The sequence below is a fragment of the Ovis canadensis genome, chromosome 10 (genome assembly GCF_042477335.2).
Source record: "Ovis canadensis isolate MfBH-ARS-UI-01 breed Bighorn chromosome 10, ARS-UI_OviCan_v2, whole genome shotgun sequence".
In the NCBI taxonomy this organism is placed as follows: Eukaryota; Metazoa; Chordata; class Mammalia; order Artiodactyla; family Bovidae; genus Ovis; species Ovis canadensis.
This window is the reverse complement of record NC_091254.1, coordinates 64,969,253-64,992,935: the sequence shown is the minus strand read 5'-3', so window position 1 is coordinate 64,992,935 and position 23,683 is coordinate 64,969,253. Positions and strand designations below refer to the sequence as shown.

The window sequence follows — 23,683 nt, the reverse complement described above, 5'->3', positions numbered from 1 at the left end:
GGGTGTCTTATGCTGTAGAGCATCAGAGAATAAGATGTGTTAAGACAGAGCTTAATGCTTGGGTGTTCAATAAATGTTGAATGAATATTTCTGTGTATTGGGTCTTATGTCCAGTGTTGAGGAGAGAGTTGTGTGGAAAGCTGTGTATTTCCTGTTTCCCAGAGCAAGAGTCGCCATTGGAAAAGGCTGTGCCTCTCTCTAGCCCCACCCCAAGTCTTGCAGGAAGAAAACTAGCAATGCTCATTGAACATTTAAGGGAAAAAAAAAAAAATGAAAAAGAAGGAAAAAAGAAGCAGCCAAACCAAATATATAAACTGGCAGTTCAAACAAGATTTTTCCTTTTCCTTTCTTTTTTTTTAAAGCAAGCTTTGTAGTGACATTAAGAATTAAGAAAAAGAATTGACTGAAATATGAGGAAGTTTTGTGTAAAGGCCTTTGATCAGAATAATTGTCAGGTTAATTTCTGCCACTCACTGCGTGGCCAACTCCTATTGCTTTTCCATAGAATTGCACTGATAGAGGGTGGCTGCATTTGGGAACAGGCATACTTTTAAACACACGACATGATGTGACTCTTTGCGACCCCATGAACTGTAGCCCATCAGGCTCCTCACATGTACCCCTACGTATGTTTCTTTCTTCAAAATCAGTAGGACTGGATTTTTGGCAAGCATGAGGAGTAAGGGAGTGGTTTTCTTTACTGGAACATTGCCACTGCCTGAAAACTTGGTGAGCTGGTGAGGTACTATGCATTTTTCCCATTTAATGCCAAGTTAGTCAAAGATTTTTTTTTTAAGATGATGCTATTTCTCCATTTTATTTTATTTACTTATTTGTATTTGGCCGCACTTTGTAGGCATGTGGGATCTTAGTTCCCCGATCAGGGATTGAACTCATGCCCCATTCAGTAGAAGCACAGATTCTTAACCTGGATCTCCTGGGAAGTCCCAAATGAAAGAAATTCTATAATCATGAATGAGTTGTATCAGATGGAATTTACTTTCACCTCATGGACTGTATAACTTAATTCCTCCTATTAACTTTTCTTTTTATAGAGTTGATTTCTTTTTTCCATATCCGTTGGATAGGTGAAGCTTATTAATACAAGAATTGTGGTTACTGTTTATCAAACATGCAAGGAACTAAGATATTTCTTAGTTCTGAATCTCAAAAATTTTGGGGAATAGGTGCCGTGACTACTATTTTATAACGAGAAGTGGAACTTCCGAGATACTTTTTATCAACACATCACAATATCTTATACCTAGTAAATTGCTTGAACCAAGGTGGAAGCACAAATCTGACTCCAAAGCCTGTTTCCTTTTCCCTGGAATTTAAGTGATTGCAGGACAACTTAAAATTTTTGGTTTTCCTGACTTTTCAAAGTACCGTGCTTTCTGTTAAAGTACCAAGGTGCTCAGTTCAGTTCAGTTCAGTTGCTCAGCCGTGTCCAACTCTTTGCGACCCCACGGACTGCAGCACGCCAGGACACAAGGTACTACTGGCTGCTAATTGGTGTGTATGTATTCAGGCTGATTGAAGTTCTCAAATGATTCAGAATTTCTTATAAAGTGTAGCTGAGGTTATTTAGTCTGTGTTCAGAAAGTACAGATTTGTGAATTTGAATCATTGACATCTGCAGTAATTTCTTTAATGTATTCATCTTCTAACAGTTGTGACTCCTTGAATATCTATAAATAGATAAATGTTCTAGTACTTCTAATGCATACTTTAGGGACTTGCATGCCATTTCAGTAGAGTATTGTCAGTTTTATGATTCTTAATCTCAAGTAAATAAGAACAGGGTTTATGATGAATCATCAGACTGCTTGCTCAATGACGACCAATAAATTGAAAACTCCGGTACTGCCAAACACTGGGTGGTGGTTTTATTACAAGAGACAATGGATCGTGCCATCCTGTTTTTCCTTCTGTGGCCCCGAGTTACAGAGTGTTTGCCAGAAACAAAGCAATCTGAGCTGGTTTCACCCTTCATTTTATGTATCAAAAGTCTGCCTTATAAGTTTGCTCTGACATTATGTCCCCTATCACAGTGCTGTGAAGGAGAACTTTCGTGAAAGTGTGAAAGCACAGAACTGTTTCCATAGTGTCGGTTAAATGGACATAATCTTATAAACTCCCCACTTCTTCCCTGTCTAGGGTATAAAGCATGTTGATCACTTCGGCTTTATTTGTCGGGAGTCCTCGGAGCCTGGACTGAGCCAGTATATCTGCTACGTGTTCCAGTGTGCCAGTGAATCTCTGGTAAGTGGGGTGACTGCTGTCCACAGGCTCCTCCCCAAACCTCTGACTCCTGGGAGACTTGTCTCTAACAGACCCAAGCCTCAAGGAATGGCCATCAGTGGAAAAAGAGGAGGGCAGCCGGAAATGAGGCAGAACCACAATAGAAAAACAAAACCAGATTATCTTGGCAATTTTTCAGCCTAGATAATTTTCTTGAGTTTAACAAATCCAGAAATATTACTGGGAGTATTTTTCAAAGGTGGTGGTTCTTGTTGTTCAGTCGCTAAGTCGTGTCCAACTCTTTGAGACCCCATTGACTGCAGCATGCCAGGCCTCCCTGTCCCTCACCATCTCCCGGAGTTTGCCCAAGTTCATGTCCATTGAATCGATGATGTCATCCAATCATCTTATCCTCTGCCACCCTCTTCTCCTTTTGCCTTTCCCAGCATCAGGGTCTTTTCCAATAAGTTGGCTGTTTTTTTAAAAGGTAGGAAAAGCCTGATCGTGGAAGCAGAGTGGTTACTTTTTCCATTGCTCATGTAAGAAGATAAAGAAGACCTTTTATTCTCTCAGTTGCTCTAACATCTCAGAGTAGATAATGCTTATTTCAATAGGATAGACAGCGATTTTGTTTTTTTCTCTGTATTTCATCAGCCCCTGTCCTCATTTTAAAAACACTTTATGGTCTTTTTTTAGCCTTGATTTTCTTTCTTTGGAATTTGGAAGCTAATTTTTCTCTCCAGTATTCTCACTCCCTCTTTAATGGGAACAGTTAGAATTTTTGAAGAAATATGTAAGACGAAGTTGGAAATGGTTCTGAGTGACTAAAAATATGTCAGTATTTTCCCCTAAATTTTTTTTACGTATTCTTCCACTTGAGTTACCTCTCCTAACCAATTTAGCACAAATCTTCAGATGTATACGTGACCATTCTTGGAAGCACAGCATTTATTAGACGTACATCTTCCCCCTCGATTTTCCCCAGGGAAATACCACCACTTAGAACAAAGTAAGCCAGACTGCATTCTCTGCAACTCCTTAAAGCATGTTGCCATCCTCTTTGCTAACTCATTTGTAAAACTTTTTGTTTTGTGTTGGGATATAGCTGATTAACAATGTTGTGATAGTGTCAGGCAAACAGCGAAGGGACCCAGCTATACATATATGTGTATCCATGCTCTCCCAAACTCCCCTCCCATCCAGGCTGCCATATAACATTGAGCAGAGTTCCCTGTGCTATACAATAGGACCTTGTTGGTCATCCATTTTAAATCCTCTCTAGTAACTCTTGCCTTCCATGTTCCCAGCGTGGACACTGAGTTGAGGAATAATAAAGAAATGGAGATGAATTGGTGCCAAGACAATTTCTGTCTAGGGAATGTAGCATTCACCAGTTTTTACCCAAGAGGGATCCTTTTAAAGTTTTGTTCTCACTTTAGGCAGTTAGCCATACCAATGAAAACCACATGTTGATAGCCACGTGGCCACTGTATTATATAGGTTTAGTTTGGGGCTTGGGATAGAAATTAAGGAGTTATTGTATAAAGAATGATTGAAGGTATGGGGGTTGATGAGTATGCAGGAGGAAGGAAAAGAGAGAAGGCTAAAGAGAGCCAAGGACACAATTCTGGAAAATGCCAACTGAATAAGACTTAGGTAGAAAATGAGAAGGTGGGGTAATCTTGCCCCTTTTCCCACCCATCCACTGCCCCACTTGCCCCTCTTCCTTCCTTCCTCAGTCCCTCCTCCTAAGACTGATTCTTCTTCCATTGCAGAGCCTTGCTCTCCTACCCTTCCAAAACCTGTCGTATTTTGTTTTGACTGTTCCATTTACACAACTTCCATATTTAGAAATCATAATGCATCCTTTTGCACCATCGATATCCACCTGTTTACGAAATCCTACAAACCAGCAGTCCCCAAGCTTTTTGGTATCAGGAACTGGTTTCATGGGAGACAGTTTTTCATGGATGGGGGCTGGGATTGGTTTTGGGATAATTCTTTAAGGACTTTGTAACTGGGAGATATATGTATAATTATGACTGATTTTCATGGTTGCATGGCAGAAACCAACACAACATTGTAAAGCAATTTTCGTCCAACTAAAGAAAAGGAAGGAGCATGCAGTCTAGACCCCTCATGTGTACTTCACAGTAGGGTTTGTGCTCCTGTGAGAATCTAATGCCGCGCTGATCTGACAGGAGGCAGAGCTCAGGCGGTAATGCGAGTGATGGGGAGCAGCTGTAAATACAGATGAAGCTTCGTTTACTTGCCCACCATCCACCTGCTGCTGTGAGGCCCAGTTCCTACCAGGCCATGGACCGGTATCTGTCTGTGGTCCCACAGCTGGGGACCCTTGCTATAAACTCAAAGGTAGAATGTCCCTTATGTCCATCTTGCTTTCCTTTTTCTCTCTGTCTGGTATCTAAGTCTGGGCCTTCTTTAGAAAGACAATTGCCTTCGTGTCCTAACTAGTCTTCCTGCCACTGGTTTAATCTGTCATCTGTCTATATCCTACCTTACGTTGTAGTTTTTTTTCTCAGAAAATTTTCTCACTAAGGACCAGTTTATGCCTCCTTATTAAGAGAAAAAATCTACATGGTCTAGCATGGCAGAAGGGCCTACCTCACGCTTCTCCAGTCCCCCTGAAAGCTCTCCCTCTCACTGCTGTGTCCTCCCACGTGCTGTCCTCTGCGCTCAGCTGTCTCTAGGCCAGACTCCAGAGGCTGCTGTGACGACTGATGTGAGGTTGCGTTTATCTGGCTTGCTACTGAAGCCACAAATGGTTCATGCACAGGACACATAAGATCAGGGAGATACGTGGGTGGTGCAGCTCACAGAAATGCTGCTGAAATTCTGAGCCAACTGTTGGCTGCGTGGAGTGAGGGGTCTGCCTGTGAGAGGAGGGCAGAGCCAGGGCTCAGTGCTTTCATACCATCGGGTGGGGAATGCGACTGTGTCAGCCTTGAGGGTCCACCCCGCTACTATACAAGGAGACTGTGTATGTTCTTTCCGTATCCATTTTCACATTCTTTTCTCGCCTGCTTCACTGGATGGGAAGCAGGCCTCCTTTGCTCGGCTCTGACTTGAATTCCTTTCCCCTTCTTTTCTACTGTGTACTTTTTAGGACTCTGTTTAAAGATAAACTCCTAGTAACCCCTTTTCTGACACCGTTTTCCAGGAATTGACCCCTTTCCTTGCTTTGTTGTCAGTGCTCTTGCTGTGCTTTGTTCATAGATCTCTAACAGTTCCTGCAAATCCATTATCTTGTGTGTTTGTTCACATATCTTTCCACCCCACTGGATGGTGAATCCTACAAGGTTAGGCTGTCCTTACTGTTGTATCCCCCAGTAGTTTCTAGAAGAGCAGGGGTTGGTAAGTGTATTTTCAGTGATAGAGTGTGTTACTCTTAACTTCAGGTAATCTTTTTATAGGTGCTGGTTGATCTCTGATGAGGGCTTCCCTGGTGGCTCAGATAAAGAATCTGCCTGCAATGCAGGAGACCCAGGTTTGATCCCTGGGTTGGGAAGATCCCCTGGAGGAGGGCATGGTAACACACTCCAGTATTCTTGCCTAGAGAATTCTATGGACAGAGGAGCCTCCTAGGCTACAGTCTATGGGGTCGCAAAGAGTTGGACACAACTGAGTGACTAACAAAAAGAACAACAACAAATTTCTGATTCCTGGATAACCTCCACCAAAAGGAAAACTGTAAAACCTTCTGATTTCTAACCTCTTTTACAAGTTTTGTTTTGTTTGTATTTTTTAGTGTTTTTATTTTCCCCTCATGTACATTGGATGAGTTTTCAGAACAGGTAGTCAAAGCTGAAAGTCTAGGAACATGCTGCATTTTTCCGTCTTGAGAAGTTCTGTGGCTCAGGCAACAGCCAAGACTGGCTGAGAATGTCTTCATGTTACATTGAAGTTGCATCAGAATATTAGTGCTGGCATCATTATTCTTTTTTTTTTTTTTTTTTGGCATCATTATTCTTAAGAAGGGGCCTATGCTGGAATCTTTGAAATCCTGTTCACTCTTTTTTATCAGTAACCATCTTAACTGAATGGTGAGGCATCAGAATTGCAAGCTACAGGAAAAATTAAATATAAATTTCCTGTATAAAGGAGGATGGTTCCAGCAGCTGACATATAGAATAGAACAGTCAAATATTATATAGGTCTAAGCAGTGTTATGATTGATGTGGCTTGGTAGTTGTGAAAGACAAAATATTGCAAAACTGTACATGCTGACTTATCTACTCTGAGCACAGAATATGCAACTAGCTTTTTCTCTTGTTTCTTTGTAGAGATTGTTATGAATTGATTAACAGTACAGTAAGTCCCGCACGTATGAGTTTCATTTTGAGAGCGTGTTTGTAAGTCCAATTTGTTCCTAAGTCCAGCAAAGTTAACCTATGTACCCAGCTAGCACAATTGGCTATATAGTACTGTACTGTGATAGGTTTCTAATACTTTTCACACAAATAATACATAAAAAACAGACAAAAACAATAAAGAAAACACTTTTTATCTTACAGTGCAGTACCTTGAAAAGTATAGTAGTACAGTATAACAACTGGGACATGGGGGCTGGCATCTAGTGGACAAGCAAGAAGAGTTACTGACTGGAGGAGGGAGAGGAGGTGGGAGATGGTAGAGCTGAAGGGTCTTCAACAATAGGAGATGGAGGGCAATCTCAAATTTCACTCATGCCTCATGCTGATGGCACAGGTTCTGCTTCCTTGCTGGATTCAATTCCATCTACCCTCTTGAAAAAACAATCCAGTGATGTCCAGGTATTTGCTCTTTTTTTTCTCACCACAGATAACACAGTAACACTAGATTGCATCCTGATCGGCTGCTGCAATCTTTGTGTACCGGTCTATGTTTGAGTGCTGGGTCTCAAAAACTAACAGTGCCTGCTCAGATAAAGAAACTATCCTTGCCATTTCCTGTGTCATGAATCTCTTTGGTTCTTCAGTGACTTCTTCTTCCTTTCGTCTTTGCCTTTTTTCTGGGCCTCCAGTTCTATCAGGTCTTCATTAGTAAGCTCCTCCTGTTGCTCACAACAGTACTGTGCAGTAAAGTACACAAAAGCACAACCACTTGTAGAGGATGGACGCATGTGACAATGTACGCCAGGCATGTGTGCTAACTCAACGTGATTTGACACATGAACGCACGTTCATGTCTTTGAAAGTTCCCAACTTGAAGGGTTCCTGTATAGGGGACTTACTGTGTAGAGGTCAGATGGGCCCTGGAGGGTTACTCGGGAAGTTTAGATGCTCAGTGCTCCTCCCTCCCTCCTTCCCTTGCTTCCTCCTTCCTTCCCTTCCTTCTTTTGTAAAATAACGCAAAGCAGGTGGCTTAATCTTGTTTAACCACATTTGAGATTTCTGGAAAATATAATTTCTGCTTTCTCCAAAAGTGGTTTAAAAGGTATGAAAAAAATGGAAGTGACTACTGTTCATAGACAGAAAAAGTAGAACTCCTCAGATCCACAGATCCACACAATAGTATCCAGGGAAAGTAAAACTAGTAAAACAAAGCAACACCCCCCCCAAAAAAAAAATCAACATTACCAAGACCCAGGCTTTGTGTGGGGTTAAGAGTGTAGATTTTCCCAGAGAATTAGGCTAGATAATCTTTTGAAGTCCTTATATATTCTGTGATTCTCATTCTTAAATGCCATATAGAACTTAAGCTTGGTAGGGAAATGTTTATGAGCATTATCTTCATTATGGAATTTCCCCTTAATATCATAAATTAGCTTTCTTTGTTCCATCTCATAATTTTCTCTGGAAAGTTAATATTTCTGATGGTCACACTAAGAATATTTTCTTTTTGTTCCATATGGTTGATTTCTCTTTACTCATTCCTTTAGTGTTAAACTTTTAACATTTCCTAGGATTTTTTGTTGTTGCTGAATCTAAACTAAAACAATTAAGTTATTCACAGTGCTAATTTAATTTCCCGGAGTTTGAGCAAACTCAGGGAGTTGGTGATGGACAGGGAAACCTGACCTGCTGCAGTCCGTGGGCTCTCAAAGAGTTCGACACGACTGAGCGACTGAACTGAATTTAACTTCATAGTACTAATTTAACTTTTAGTTGCTCTGATACCATCATAGAATTTATAAACCATCTATAAAATGGTAGATTAAAACAAAGTAAAACACTGAAAATTTTACAAGTAAAATTTTAGTAATATTAATGCCTGGGAGAAATCAGTAGCCACATTTCAGTCACCATTGAAATGATCTCGTTTCACCTAGAAATGGATTAAAAAATCATGAAAATTCAGTATTTCCATTGGAGACCTTTTACATTATTACTAAATAACAAATAATAAATGTACCTGAAAGTTAAACAGATGACTAATTCCTTCACTGCCTTAAATAAATGAGAAACAAGAAAACAATGGTAAATATCCATGTAAGTCATTGAAATTGCTTTTGAATACAATACATAACAAGGCAAATGAAATGAAAATGCAAAGTCACTAAAGCATGTAGTGCTTTTATTTTTAAGCATTAGAAATCTTAATTTTTTTAAATTATAGTATAAAAGAGCAGATTATGAATACTTCATTTTTTGTACATAGATGATGTAAAGTTATTGATGAGCTTCTTAAAAAGTTATAGTAAAACATAGCTGACTAATCACTGGCTACTTGGTCCTTTAAGCAATATCAGAAGAATAAAGTGTCTTTTAAAATTTTTTATTGGAGAATAATGGCTTTACGATGTTTTATTGATTTCTGTCGCACAATAATGTAAATCAACTATATATATACATATATCCCCTCCCTCTTGAATCTCACCCCCATCCCACCCCTCTAGGTTGTCACAGAGCACCAGGCTGAGCTCCCTGTGTTATGTAGCAATTTCCCACTAGCTTTCTATTTTATCCATGGTATTATATCAGGTGGCACTAGTGATAAAGAACCCACCTGCCAATGCAGGAGGTAAGAGGCTTGGGTTTGATCCCTGGGTCAGGCAAATTCCCCTGGAGGAGAGCAAGGCAACCCACTCCAGTATTCTTGCCTAGAGAATCCCATGGACAGAGGATCCTGGCAGGCTACATACAGTCCGTAGGGTCACACAGAGTCAGACATGACTGAAGCAGCTTAGCATGCATGCAGGCATTAGATTTCAGTGCTACTCTCTCAGTTTGTCCTACCCTCTCCTTCCCCCACTATGTCCAGGTGAATGGATAGAGAAGTTGTGCGACATATATATAGTGGATTATTACTCAGTCATAAAAAGGAAGAAAATCTGAGTTAGTTGAACTGAGGTGGACAAACCTAGAGCCTGTTATACAGAGTGAAATAAGAGAAAAACAGGCATTTTGTATTAATGCATATATATGAAGTCTAGGAAAATGGTACTGATAGAGATACAGAGAATGGACTTGTGGATAAAGTTTCTTTTTATTCCAGGTTCTTCATACACTCAGATGCAACAGTGAAGTAACTCCTTTAAGTAATAACTTTTTCTTACACCAGGCCATAAGGGAAGGGAGAAAAAGGCCTTTTAAAAAGGGCTTATGTGTACGAGGGTTCTTTTTCCTCAACATCCTCTCCAATACTTGTTATTAAATATTTCTTATCTTTTGGATAATAGCTATTCTGATATGTGTGTGAGGTAATATCTCAATTGTGGTTTTGATTTGCATTTCCCTAAAAATTAGTGATGTTAAGCATCTTTTCATGTGGCTGTTGGTCTTTTGTTTTGGTAGAAATATAAACTGGTGTTGCCACTATGGAAAACAATATGGAGATTCCTCAAAAAATTAAGAATAGAATTATCATGCGGCCTAGCAATTTCTGGGTATTTATCTGAAAAAACTGAAAACACAAATTTGAAAAGATATGCACTGCTCTGTTCATTGTGGTATTATTTACAAGAGCCAAGATATGGTATCAGTGGAAGTGCCCATCAATGGATGAATGGATAAAGAAGATGTGCTATCTGTATATATATGTGTGTATATATATATATACACACACATGTATGTGCTGTGCTTAGTTGCTCAGTCATGTCTGACTCTTTGTGACCTCATGGTCTGTAGCCTGCTAGGCTCCTCTCTCCATGAGATTTCCCAGGCAAGAATACTGCCATTTCCTTCTCCAGGGAATCTTCCCAATGCAGAGATTGAACCCAGGTTGCCTCCATTGCAGGTAGATTCTTTACCATCTGAGCCACCAGGGAATATATATATATATAATATATGTATAATGGATTATTATTCAGCCATATAAAAACATGAAATCTTGCCATTAATGACACATGACTGGACCTAGACCTTGAAGGTATTATGCTATGAGAAATAAGTATGATTTCCCTCATATGCAGAGTATAAAAAATAAAACAAAAACAAACACATACACTCAAAGAGCAGATTGGTGGTTACCAGAGGGACCAGGGGTGGGAGAGAGCAGAATGGTAAAGGGGTCAACTGTATGGTGACAGATGGAAGTGAGACTTTGGTGCTAAGCACACTGTGTATACAGAAGTTGAACTAAATGCCGTACTGTGAAACTTAAATAATGTTGTAAACAAATGTTACCTCAATAAAAACAGAACAAAACAAAGCATAGTTTATAAAGCATGTGAATGGTTTTGAATATCAGAGGTAGTTTGGATGAGGCCCTGGTACTTTACAGCTCCCCATGCAGGTTTTAGACTTTGACCTCAGTTCTACAGTGGGTGAGAAAACTACACTTTACTCTGATGATTGTGCCACAGAGGAGGAAACGTGGCCTGAAGTTGGCTTAACAATGCCTGGAGGATGAGCTGTTGGTTGACCTCCAAGAAACAACCAGGAAATCAGAATGCTAGAGTCCAACTTCTTGACTAAGTCACTGGAAGAGCAAGGAAGAAACAGGCTGGCAGTTTTCAAGCTCTTGACCTAGTGGAGAGACCCAGCTATTAGACAGGACGATGTCAGAAGTTCTTAGTGTCACAAATCAGAAGCAAAATGTTAATATTAATAAATAGAAGCCATAGATAAAAGACAGGAGTTCTCATCACAAGGACAAAAAAAAAATCTGTTTATTTAATCTTGCATTTATGTGAGATGACGATGTTCACTAAACTTATTGTGATAACTATTTCATGATGCATGTAAGTCAAATCATATTGTACATCTCAGACTTATACAGTGCTGTATGTCGATTATATCTCAGTAGAACTCTAGGAAAAAAAACTTCAGCAGCCTTCATAGAATTTCCCCAAGATTATTATTGTTTTTTAATTTTTAAAAGGTATATTTATTTTTAATTGGAGGAAGATTGCTTTACAATATTGTGTTGGTTTCTGCCATACATCAACATGAATTAGCTGCTTACTCCTTGGAAGAAAAGTTATGACCAACCTAGATAGCATATTGAAAAGCAGAGACATTACTTTGCCAACAAAGGTCCGTCTAGTCAAGGCTATGGTTTTTCCAGCGGTCATGTATGGATGTGAGAGTTGGACTGTGAAGAAGGCTGAACACCGAAGAATTGATGCTTTTGAACTGTGGTGTTGGAGAAGACTCTTGAGAGTCCCTTGGACTTCAAGGAGATCCAACTAGTTCATTCTAAAGGAGATCAGCCCTGGGATTTCTTTGGAAGGAATGATGCTAAAGCTGAAACTCCAGTACTTTGGCCACCTCATGCGAAGACTTGACTCATTGGAAAAGACTCTGCTGCTGGGAGGGATTGGGGGCAGGAGGAGAAGGGGACGACAGAGGGTGAGATGGCTGGATGGTGTCACCAACTCGATGGATCTGAGTCTGAGTGACCTCCAGGAGTTGGTGATGGACAGGGAGGCCTGGCGTGCTGCAATTCATGGGGTCTCAAAGAGTCGGACACGACTGAGCGACTGAACTGAGCTGAACTGATAAATATCTTTTCTCCCTCTTGAACCTCCCTCCCACTTACCATGTTATTTATTGAGCTGGTTTCTCCCAGAACTTTGGTTAAACACATGTTCAGTTGTTGCACTAAGAATGATCCAAAAGGATAAAGTCAATAAGATACCTATTAACACAAGTGAATGTTAGATTTATTTTGTTGCTCCCTATGCATTGCAGGCAAAACTTCCAAAGATATCTTTATCTGATAAGCTTCTTTAATTAAACAAAGAACTTAGATAACCAACAATGACCTACTGTATAGTACAGGGAACTCTACTCAATATTCTGTGATAACCTATATGAGAAAATAATCTGATGAAGAATGAATATATATATGTATAACTGAATCACTTTGCTGTCTACCTGAAACAAAACTAAATCAACTATAATTCTATAAAATTTTAAAAAAGAAAACAAAGTTCTGATTTACTATCATTTAACTGATAGCATAGTACTCTGTGGGATTCAAAAACAGCATTCAAGTAACAGGTCAGTATTGTGGTACTACACATATTAAAATAGTCTTATTTCATCCAGTTTCCAATTTTATGTATAATTAATTGAAGGTCTAACTTCAAGACAATGTTTTCTCTCTATCATCAAATTACATTATTAAGATTTAGTAGGCATCAACAAAGCCTCACATTGCTATTGGGCTTTTAATATGTTACCCTGAAGGCAAACGTTTGCAGACCTGGCCTCTGTTTTTCTTGTAGGTTGATGAGGTAATGCTGACTCTGAAACAGGCTTTCAGCACGGCCGCTGCCCTGCAGAGTGCCAAGACCCAGATTAAGCTGTGTGAGGCCTGCCCCATGCACTCTTTGCATAAGCTCTGTGAAAGGATCGAAGGTATAGTATAAGTTGGCCTTGGCAGACAGGAGTTTGCTTTGGCGTTGAGGAAGTGAGAAAGTTGCTACTGTTGTTGAATGCTTCATTGTTTCGAGGTGAACCAAGAGCCCTAAGAATCATTTCTCACATCCAGTCAAATTTGTGAGGTCAGTCTCTCCTAGGTGCTTGGCTCTTTTTCCTTTTTTTTAATTTTTTAACTTTTTTTCCAGAGGCAGACTCCAGGGAGGAGCTTGCATTTCCCACAGTTCTTAAGACTCTACTGTGTGCACAGTGGGAACTGACCAAATATTTGTTGAATGAATGAAGAGAGGCAAACCCTCCCAGAATGTTGATTATAGATTTTTTTCTCTTCTCACTTAATGATGTGTTTTTTTTCCGTAAAGGTTTAGAACAGGAATGAAAGTTTCCTAACTTTTGAGGGACATTTGAAAATCACCCAGATAATAGACATGATGTCATAAAGCAAGTTAAAAAAAAAATGGGTTTTGAAGAGTGAGAGGGGCATGAGGAAGAGGTGATTCTAACTCAGTTTTCCTTTCTTCTCCTTATCCCCTAATAAAAAAGGTTGAAAGCTACTGCACCTGAGAGGACACACAATTTAATAGACACTTGTTAAGTATCTGTTGGGTTGGCCAAAAAGTTTTTGGCAGATTCAAGTTTTTCTAAATCTGCTTATGGAAGAACCCAAACAAACTTTTTGGCCTACCCAAAATCGTGTTCTGGGTAGTGTGCTCAGCACTGGGGATGCAGAGATGATTGAGATGCAGACTGTGCCTTCAGGAAGTTTATAGTCTGAAGGGAAGGCAGGCTTGGGAGCAAGTAAATGTAATTCAGTATGATAGATGTTAGTGTTGATGGAGAGAGGTTGAGCTATAGAATAAAGCAGAGAATGTATGAGCCATAATAAGTGTAAATTGTGATATCTGTTAAGTAGGCAGGAAAATCATAGGCACATGGCAAAATTTTTTGAATTTCCACTCACCTGTGTGAATAAGGACTATTTAAATGTAATAGTCAAATTAAAAAATTTATAATATTTTATAGAACATGCCTTGTTTTCAAACATATGTATAACCTTTACAAAAATGGAACAGTTTTTGGTGTATGGTAAAGGGAATATAAGTCTGGGGAGAAAAGTCTGAGTGATTCAAGAGATGGTGTTGGATCAGTTTGCCATCCAAAGAGACAAAGATTCCTTCTATGTATCTACTGAGAATACATTCTAGAGGAATCAAAGTCTTCAATGTAAACAAGCAAAATACTAAAATCATTAAAATAAAAATATTATTTAGTCCCTAAACAAGAAAGCCTTTATTAAGACACAGAAATGCAGAAACTACCAAAAGAAGACATTGACAGATTTGATTTCATAAAATCTTAACATTTTTACAAAACAACAAGTGCTTACTTGGAAGTTAAATGATGAGCAACAAATGAGGAGATAGCAGATTGCTGTTCGGTATTTGTGAGGACTGTTATTATCTGTAAGAAAAAGATAAAAACACCAGTAGGAAATTATGTAAATCATATTTTTAAAAAAGCTCCTTTAAAAATTTTAGTTTTAGAGACCTTTGTAAAGAAAGAGAATGCAAACTATACATCCAGAATTAGTAGGGCCATCCCAAGATCTTGAATAGACTGAAATTTAAGGTCCCCAAACTTCAAGGTATGTGTGTATCTGAAAGGAGCAAAGGAAGGGTTCATATTGACTGAGAAAGATTCACACAGATTCTTTTCCTAAGGCCTTGGCTAACACCTTCTGATACAATTTTTTACCCTTGTCTTTGACATTAGACTAAGAGAACATAAGATAGGGCAGTGCTCTGATAGTAAAAATGAAAGGAATAACAGTAAGACAGATACTCTCATAAGACTTACTGTGTCTCAGCACTATTGTGGTTTCCATATCTTCGACCACTTCATCCATATAGAAATCCCACAAGATAGGTGCTGTTTTTAATCCTCATTTTACTCATAAGGAACAGGCACTGAAATGCATAGTGGGTAATAACTATCACATCCTCACTGCTTAGGAGGGGCAGAATCAGGATTTGAACTTGTTCGATCTGATTCCACAGCAACTTGATGCTTCTTTCTGGAAGAATATCAGAAAGCAAGGATTTTCAGGATCACACTGTCCTGAAGCCATGGCATCAGTGTGTTTCCCCAAAGGCTTTTTTCATCGGGGCAGGATAACTGTGGATTCTGAACTTGTGTTATGTACAAAGTATAAAGCGGGAAAAAGGACTGTATTCAGATTCAACACAAATTAATATGAGTAGAAAATGAAAAAGATAGGAGTATATATAAGTATTTAGGAGTATCTAGATATTAGTATTTCATGTAGCTTACTCAGAATTATAGAGTCCTGTCAATACATTTGGCTGCATTAATATGGAGTTCTTTTTGTGCTAAAAAAGAAAGAAAAGGAGTAGATACGTATGCCAACATCATCTATGCCTATGTTAAGGACATAGACCAGGAAGAGTAGCATAGTCATGTTGGTGGACCAGAGTGAATCCAGGAAGCAGTGTCTGAGGGCACCATCTCTAGGACCCATCCTCAGCACGTGAAACCAAAGTGATGCTGAGCATTGTGGAGATGGAACAGTTATCCTCAATCTTGTTTTCCTACAATAACTTGTGTGAGGGCTAAATAATATACTTACCTCTCAGGACTGGTTAATTCACTAATCAGTGATTCCAAATTGGAAGCCAAATCAAATTCAAGGCAGTGTAGGGGGCATGCATAGTTTGAAAATAAATAATATATAGCTGTTTGCAATTCTTCCATTGAAATAAAAGACTGAGGAAACTTCCTGGGCTATAGATTTAGTTACATACTTCAAGTAAATACCCTGTTTACTTTTCTCCTTTTTAATCTTTTATCCTCCTACACATGCTAATAACATGCTGGAATAATAACCAACATAAAACAAACAAACAAAAAAACCCCACTCATGTGAATCAGTTTCTTAATATACTGCCTGAGGAGACTTTGCCAGCAAATAATAAGCTGTGGTAGTGTGTGACATCACACCATCAAAATGAATTTTAGTGTTTCTGAACAATAGAACAATAAAGTTTTTAAAATTTCTACACAACAAAGCAAAAACCCTTAGCAATATCAAAAGACCAAAATAGAAAAAAACTTAAAAACCAAACTGGGCAAAATATTTGCAACTCATGTCACAGACTAAGCTTTTAATTTATCAAAAAAGTAAAGAGCTCTCAGAAATAAACAACAAAATATAAAAAAAAAAAACCCAAATGAGCAAGGGGCTTTTAAAAATATAAAAAAGATGTAGAGCTTGATATAAAATAAGAGATAATTATATTAAAATAATACTGAGACACCATTTTTCACCAATCAGATTTACTTAATATCCACAAATCAATCAATGTAATTCACCACATTAACAAATTGAAAAATAAAAGCCATATGATTATCTCAATAGATGCAGAGAAGGCCTTTGACAAAATTCAATATCCATTTATGATAAAAACTCTCCAGAAAGCAGGAATAGAAGGAACATACCTCAACATAATAAAAGCTATATATGACAAACCCACAGCCAACATTATCCTTAATGGTGAAAAATTGAAAGCATTTCCCCTAAAGTCAGGAACAAGACATGGGTGCCCACTGTCACTGCTACTATTCAACATAGTTCTGGGAGTTTTGGCCACAGCAATCAGAGCAGAAAAAGAAATAAAAGGAATCCAAATTGGAAAAGAAGAAGTAAAACTCTCACTGTTTGCAGATGACATGATCCTCTACATAGAAAACCCTAAAGACTCCACCAGAAAATTACTAGAGCTAATCAATGAATATAGTAAAGTGCAGGATATAAAATCAACACGCAGAAATCCCTTGCATTCCTATACACTAATAATGAGAAAGTAGAAAAAGAAATTAAGGAAACAATTCCATTCACCGTTGCAACGAAAAGAATAAAATACTTAGGAATATATCTTCCTAAAGAAACTAAAGACCTATATATATAGAAAACTATAAAACACTGATGAAAGAAATAAAAGAGGACACTAATAGATGGAGAAATATGCCATGTTCATGGATCGGAAGAATCAATATAGTGAAAATGAGTATACTACCCAAAGCAATCTACAAATTCAATGCAATCCCTATCAGCTACCAGCGATATTTTTCACAGAACTAGAACAAATAATTTCAAGATTTGTATGGAAATATTTTAAAATTTAAATATTAATAATACATTCTGTTGGTGATGGACAGGGAGGCCTGCATGCTGCAGTTCATGGGCTCGCAAAGAGTCGGACACGACTGAGTGACTGAACTGAACTGAACTGAATGTGATCACAGATTTTCACAGCATTCTGTTGTATATTGCACAAAGAAATGTAGAGCTGAGAAGTTTCTAGAAGCTTTTCTTCTTTCCGGTTCTCATTATATACCACACAGTGGTTTAAAACAGGTCCAGTGGTGGCCCTATACATGTTCTGCACACCATGATAGGAATTCTAGTTTTTTTTTTTTTTTAAACAATACATATTTTGTGGTAAATCTCTCCTAGGGATTTTAAAGTGCAGTCTACCTTTAAGAGTCATTAAATATGAATAGCTGGATATCCTCTTTCTAATCACAGTACAATAGCAATATTATAAGTGACCCCTAACTATGTAGATCTGTTTCTTAAAAATGGATGATCAGGCAAATCATTATTAATATGAATTTCACTTCCCCCTTTAAAAAAATTAAAACAAAAATGTTTTTATGGAAAAGATGTTTGCTCGAGGATTTAATCTAAGTTATGTGTAGAAGTGCAACAGATATATGAATAACATGATATAAGAATATAAACATTTTATTGGGAAAATTGTAACACTAAAAAATGTCCCTAAGTACTAATGATGTCCTTGAAGTTTCATTACCAAGACCTGCATAAAGGGGAGAGCTTCCTACCTAATAAGCTCCAGCTCTGTTTTTTAATATTAGTGGTTATTTTTTCTTTTTTGAATGTCCAGTTTTAAGCTTAGAGATTTTGGCTAAGGCTAATAGTATCCTAAGAGTTTCTAGGATGGCTAAGTTTGTTAGTACCTTCAGTGGTGTCTGGTTAGCTGTCAACAGCTAACCATGGCAGCTATTTTTCATGGCAAATAGATGGGGAAACAGTGGAAACAGTGTCAGACTTTATTTTTCTGGGCTCCAAAATCACTGCAGATGGTGATTGCAGCCATGAAATTAAAAGATGCTTACTCCTTGGAAGGAAAGTTATGACCAACCTAGACAGCATATTAAAAAGCAGAGAAATTACTCTGCCAACAAAGGTCCATCTAGTCAAGGCTATGGTTTTTCCTGTGGTCATGTATGGATGTGAGAGTTGGACTGTGAAGAAAGCTGAGTGCAGAAGAATTGATGCTTTAGAACCGTGGTGTTGGAGAAGACTCTTGTGAGTCCCTTGGACTGCAGGAAGATCCAACCGGTCCATCCTAAAGGAGATCAGTCCTGGGTGTTCATTGGAAGGACTGATGCTAAAACTGAAACTCCAATACTTTGGCCACCTCATGCGAAGAGTTGACTCATTGGAAAAGACCCTGATGCTGGGAGGGATTGGGGGCAGGAGGAGAAGGGGACAACAGAGGATGAGATGGCTGGATGGCATCACCGACTCGATGGACTTGAGTTTGAGTGAACTTAGGGAGTTGGTGATGGACAGGGAGGCCTGGCGTGCTGGGGTTCATGGGGTCTCAAAGAGTCGGACATGACTGAGCAACTGAACTGAACTGAACTGAGACAGTTTTTGTTAATAAGTCTGACTTCAAGATCACTCATAGGGGTCATTGCTTTTGGTGAGGAGATTTTCCATTTAATTATTTCATTGCAGTGTTCCAAGGTTTGTTGTAGGCAGGAACACAACTCCGTGAGAAGGTTTAACTTCAGAGCCTGCTGGTGAAGGGACTACACACACACACACATACACACACACACACACACACACACACACACACACATATATATATATACACACACATATTTATGAGTGGTAAAGAATCTGCCTGCCAGTTCAGGGTTCAGTCCCTAGGGTTAGTGTTTCTGGACATGATCACAGATTTTCCCAGCATTTTGTTGTATATTGCACAAAGAAATGCAGAGCTGAGAAGTTCTTAGAATTTTTTCTTCTTTCTAATTCCCTGGGTCAGTCCCTGGGTTGGGAAGATCCCTGGGAGAAGGAAATGGCAACCCATTCCAGTATTCTTGCCAGGAAAATCCTATGGACAGAGAAGCCTGGTAAGCTACAGTCCATGGGGTCGCAAAGAATCAGACACAACTGAGTGATTAACATATGTATCTCTTTGGCTAGAACCTGTTTAACATGAATCCCCATCATTTCCCTTAGGACTCTACCCACCAAGAGCCAAGCTGGTAATACAGAGGCACCTCTCATCCTTGACAGATAACGAGCAAGCTGACATCTTTGAACGTGTTCAGGTAACATGATTTATAGTCCTCACAAATAAGATATAAAGAATGAGAACTGGATCCTGATTTTTGAGTTTCTTTTTCCATTTCTCTATCTGAAATGAAAGATGGGTATCCCACTATATTCTCTGATAGTTACTAGAAGCCCCTTTTGTTCCTAAGAGCAGCTAAGTGCTTAGCTTTATTTATGTTTGTCTACCAGACAGATAAAATTAAATGAGAATAAAACAGTGGATGTTGTCTTCCCATAATGTACTGTTGTTGGTCTGTCTTCAACAGAAAATGAAGGCAGTCAATGACCAGGAGGAGAATGAACTTGTGATTTTACATCTGAGGCAGCTATGCGAAGCCAAGCAGAAGACACATGTTCATATCGGGGAAGGCCCATTGGTGAGATGTTTGCTCCCTGACTGATTTTTGTGTTTTTCATATATTCAGTCAAAATTTCATAAAAGTTGTAAAAGGAGTTTGTTTGCTTTGTGTTCTCATCTTTAGGGTTAAGCCCTAATCATTCTTTTCCTCCTAGCATCTCAGAAATTTTATAGTAAATTTTAGCAAGCATTGGCACATGGAGATAAAATTTTGATGCTTTTAAAATGTAAAAAAATTGTGAATTTTGATAGAAAACCAGTAATAGCAAATGCTCATGATTTAGAATGAATGTGTATATTTTAGTAATACTAATCCATTATTTTATTTCAAATCCATATGAACATCTTATTTCATTAAAAACTTACACAGCCTTGAGCAATATTAAGCAAACATGCAAAGAAGAAGTAATGTCATGGAAACGGTGCTCCTGATTGCAAACTAAGGGATGATATTTCTGTGCACATGGTTTAGAATGTGTTCTCAGCTGCATGTAGATAAAGCAAGACCACTGGCAATGACATCTAAGGAAATTATGACATATTTACCTCAATAACACTAATTCAGGTTATATTTTTATTTCATTTTGTTCAGAACAAATCACTTGCCATGTGATAAGTGATTCCTTAATTATTTATTGTACAAGTACTTCTAGAGGACCTTCTACGAGCCAAGCTATATGATAATGTGACAAAAAAGACATCAATGATGATGCAGCCTGCAGAGAGGAGCTCAAATAATCCAAAGGGAATGCAAACCTAAATATTAAAAGTGAAAAGTATTAGTTGCTCAGTCCTTTCTGACTCTTTGCAGCCATAAATATTAATAGATACATGTAGTACAGGCAACAAGATAGCTTTTTAAAAGAATGTGCAGTGAACATGAAGTGGCTATGTGTTTGCTTTGGAACCAGAGCAGGGAGTGAGGGTAGAGGAAAGCATGAAAGAATTGGAGAGGAAGAGATTTTAGGGGGAGGGTGGGGCTGGAATTTTAGGGGAGATAAAATTTTCTAATCAGAACAGTTGAGGATTTGTGTTTTAAGAAGGAACACTGAGCAGTTAAGTGGTAACTTTGTGACCATGAGTGAACATACTCCTTGCAGGCCCTCCAAGGACATACTGGCTTTTTAGGGTTTGCTTGAGGGGCAGGAGGAGGAGGGGACAACAGAGGATGAGATGGCTGGATGGCTTTACCGACTCGATGGATGTGAGTTTGAGTGAATTCCAGGAGTTGGTGATGGACAGGGAGGCCTGGCGTGCTGTGATTCATGGGGTCGCAAAGAGTCGGACACGACTGAGCGACTGAACTGAACTGAACTGGGGATTGATGGGGGATAAGGCTGGAGGCTAAGCAGTGGTGAGATGATAAAGAGCCTTAAGTGCTATGCCTGACTTTGTCATTGAAGGATTTCAGGTAAAAGCAAGAGAAAATCAGATTTGTACTTTAAAGAGATAACTCTTCTGTCATAGTAATGGTCGGTTTGTGGGGCTGGTTGGTGAGTGAGGGGGTTACCAGTGCCAGGACTGAAATAACATTTTTGAATTGGGAGACTCTGGTAATAGACTATGTGAGAAATGATTCATTTATCAAGTACATACTATGTACTAGGCAATAGAGATGAATAATGACAGCTCTTTTCTGACCTCTAACTGTTAAGAAGGAAAAACCAACATGTAATCAAATGAAGTGAAGATGGAAGTACAGTGTGGTTAGCACGGTGATATATAAGTATGTTCTAGACAGAGATAGCACTGGGACATAAATAGATTGAATGATTCTATCTTGAAAAATTTATTTTGTCTTAGAGGCTAAACTGGAGCCCTAGAAATGTAAGGGAGGCACTGAGTCAAGAGCTATTTGGGAAGCATAATCCTTAGGACTTGCTGACTGATTGGATAGATACGTTTAGGATGGGAAAGGGTCTTGCTGGGAGAGACTTCAGGGTTTCAGATTTGGAAGAACTGGGTGCAGTAGCTAAGAAATACACAAAGAAGACAAGAGTAGGGCAGAAGATGGAAATAAGAAAGAAAAATTCAATTTTGCAAGTGTGTTTGAGATATAATTAGAAAATGGATTTGGTGCTCGTAGAATTTGAGTTGACATTATTAATACAGAAGACAGTGAGCTTTGGCACAGGTTTGAAGTCAAAGGCGGGTGTTCTGAGGGATACCCACATTTTAGGCAATGAGTAAATTAAAATGGAGCCAGTAATAGACTGAAAGGGAATAATGAGGTCGAAAGATTTATTATGGTATGACCAAGGTAGGAGCAAAGTTCAAGTAAGATCAGTGATGTCCAGTGACACAAGAAGGTCAAGAAATTTAAAGGGTAAAATCTGTTAATGGGTTTGCTTAAATCAGTCATTGATGGTAATAGTCATGTTGACCAGAAGGCCAAAGGCAGTATGTGAGTAGTGACACAAATTTTCTATATGATGGAGAGAACTCAAGGTCACAGAGGAGGTTTTAACAATTTATGTATGTTTTCCTGCCAGTATACTTAAATTACTTCCTCTTGCTCTCCTTTGCTCTTTCTTTTCCTTTCTTCCTTCCACTAGTATTCATTGAGTGGGCTTCCCAGGTGGTTCAGTGGTAAAGAACTTGCCTGCAGTATAGGAGATGTAAGTTTGATCCCTGGGTTGGGAAGATCCCCTGGGGAAGGAAATAGCAACCCACTCCAGTATTCTTGTCTGGAGAATCCCATGGACAGAGAAGCCTGGCAGGCTACAATCCATGGGGTAGCAAAGAGTGGGACATGGCTTAGAGACTGCTGCTACTGCTACTGCTGCTGCTAAGTCGCTTCAGTTGTGTCCGACTCTGTGCGACCCCATAGATGGGCAGCCCACCAGGCTCCCCCAGCCCTGGGATTCTCCTGGCAAGAACACTGGAGTGGGTTGCCATTTCCTTCTCCAATGCATGAAAGTGAAAAGTGAAAGGGAAGTCACTCAGTCGTGTCCCACTCTTTGCGACCCCATGGACTGCAGCCTACCAGGCTCTTCCGTCCATGGGATTTTCCAGGCAAGAGTACTGGAGTGGGGTGCCATTGCCTTCTGTGGCTTAGAGACCCAACAACAGCAAATTCACTGAGTAGCTGCTCTGTCAGGCACTGCGCTCAGTGACAATACGATTTCCCTATTTCAGTTGTGTCATTCATCCCAAAGCCTTAGAATAATGAGTATCCTAGTCCTTATACACAGCCAGAACCCAGTCCAGCCCTCATTCCAATCCACTGTTTATCAGTAACTCCTTAGAAGATCCTGTGGCACCAACTCTACTACAGACCTCTGTTGTCTCCTGTGTAGACTGTGCTGAAGCCTCCCATCTGATCTTCCAGTCTCTGATTTCCCAGTCCTTCGGGTGACTTTTGAACACTCTTTTCACATAAATCTTCTCCAAACATTACTTTCACAGTGATATTCTTCTGCTTATAAATTGTAATCAGTGATTCTTCCTAATTACCCAGCATTTAAGATCAAGGTTTTATCTCCAGCTTCACTTTCCCACTTTCCACTCACTTCCTTCTGTTGCAGTCAACTATCTGTACTGACATCCCGTCCTGTGAGCATCCCAGCCTTTATGATTTTGCCAGCATCATTCCCGGTGTTGGGAAAGTCTTCACCCTTTTTTTTTTTTCTGCCCACATTAAATCCTGTGTATCTTTTTCTTCCTAACCATTGAGAGCCACAGCTCATGGTTCCGTGTTTGATATTTATGTGTTGCTTCTTTTCACTGTTACATGTGAGGCTATTTCCTCCACAGGCAAAGGACAAAGTTTTCTCTTTTGGAAGTTTTCTGGCATGAAGAACCATGTGATATACATAGTAGCTTTTTATGTCTGTATAGGATAAAATATTTAGAGAA

The 23,683-nt window shown here is 39.1% G+C and overlaps 1 protein-coding gene across 12 annotated transcripts in view; it reads left to right on the top strand.

Moving 5' to 3' along the window:
• TBC1D4 (TBC1 domain family member 4) overlaps positions 1-23,683 on the top strand; it is a 221,185-nt gene that overhangs the window by 132,466 nt on the left and 65,036 nt on the right. For 10 of the 12 annotated variants that reach the window (XM_069601757.1, XM_069601756.1, XM_069601760.1 and 7 more), the window contains exons 4-7: positions 2,161-2,265; positions 12,860-12,992; positions 19,372-19,463; positions 19,734-19,844. In XM_069601757.1, the coding sequence (XP_069457858.1) occupies positions 2,161-2,265; positions 12,860-12,992; positions 19,372-19,463; positions 19,734-19,844 (441 nt within the window). The remainder of the gene's footprint in view (positions 1-2,160; positions 2,266-12,859; positions 12,993-19,371; positions 19,464-19,733; positions 19,845-23,683) is intronic. The other 2 variants (XM_069601768.1, XM_069601769.1) reach the window with 1 other exon arrangement.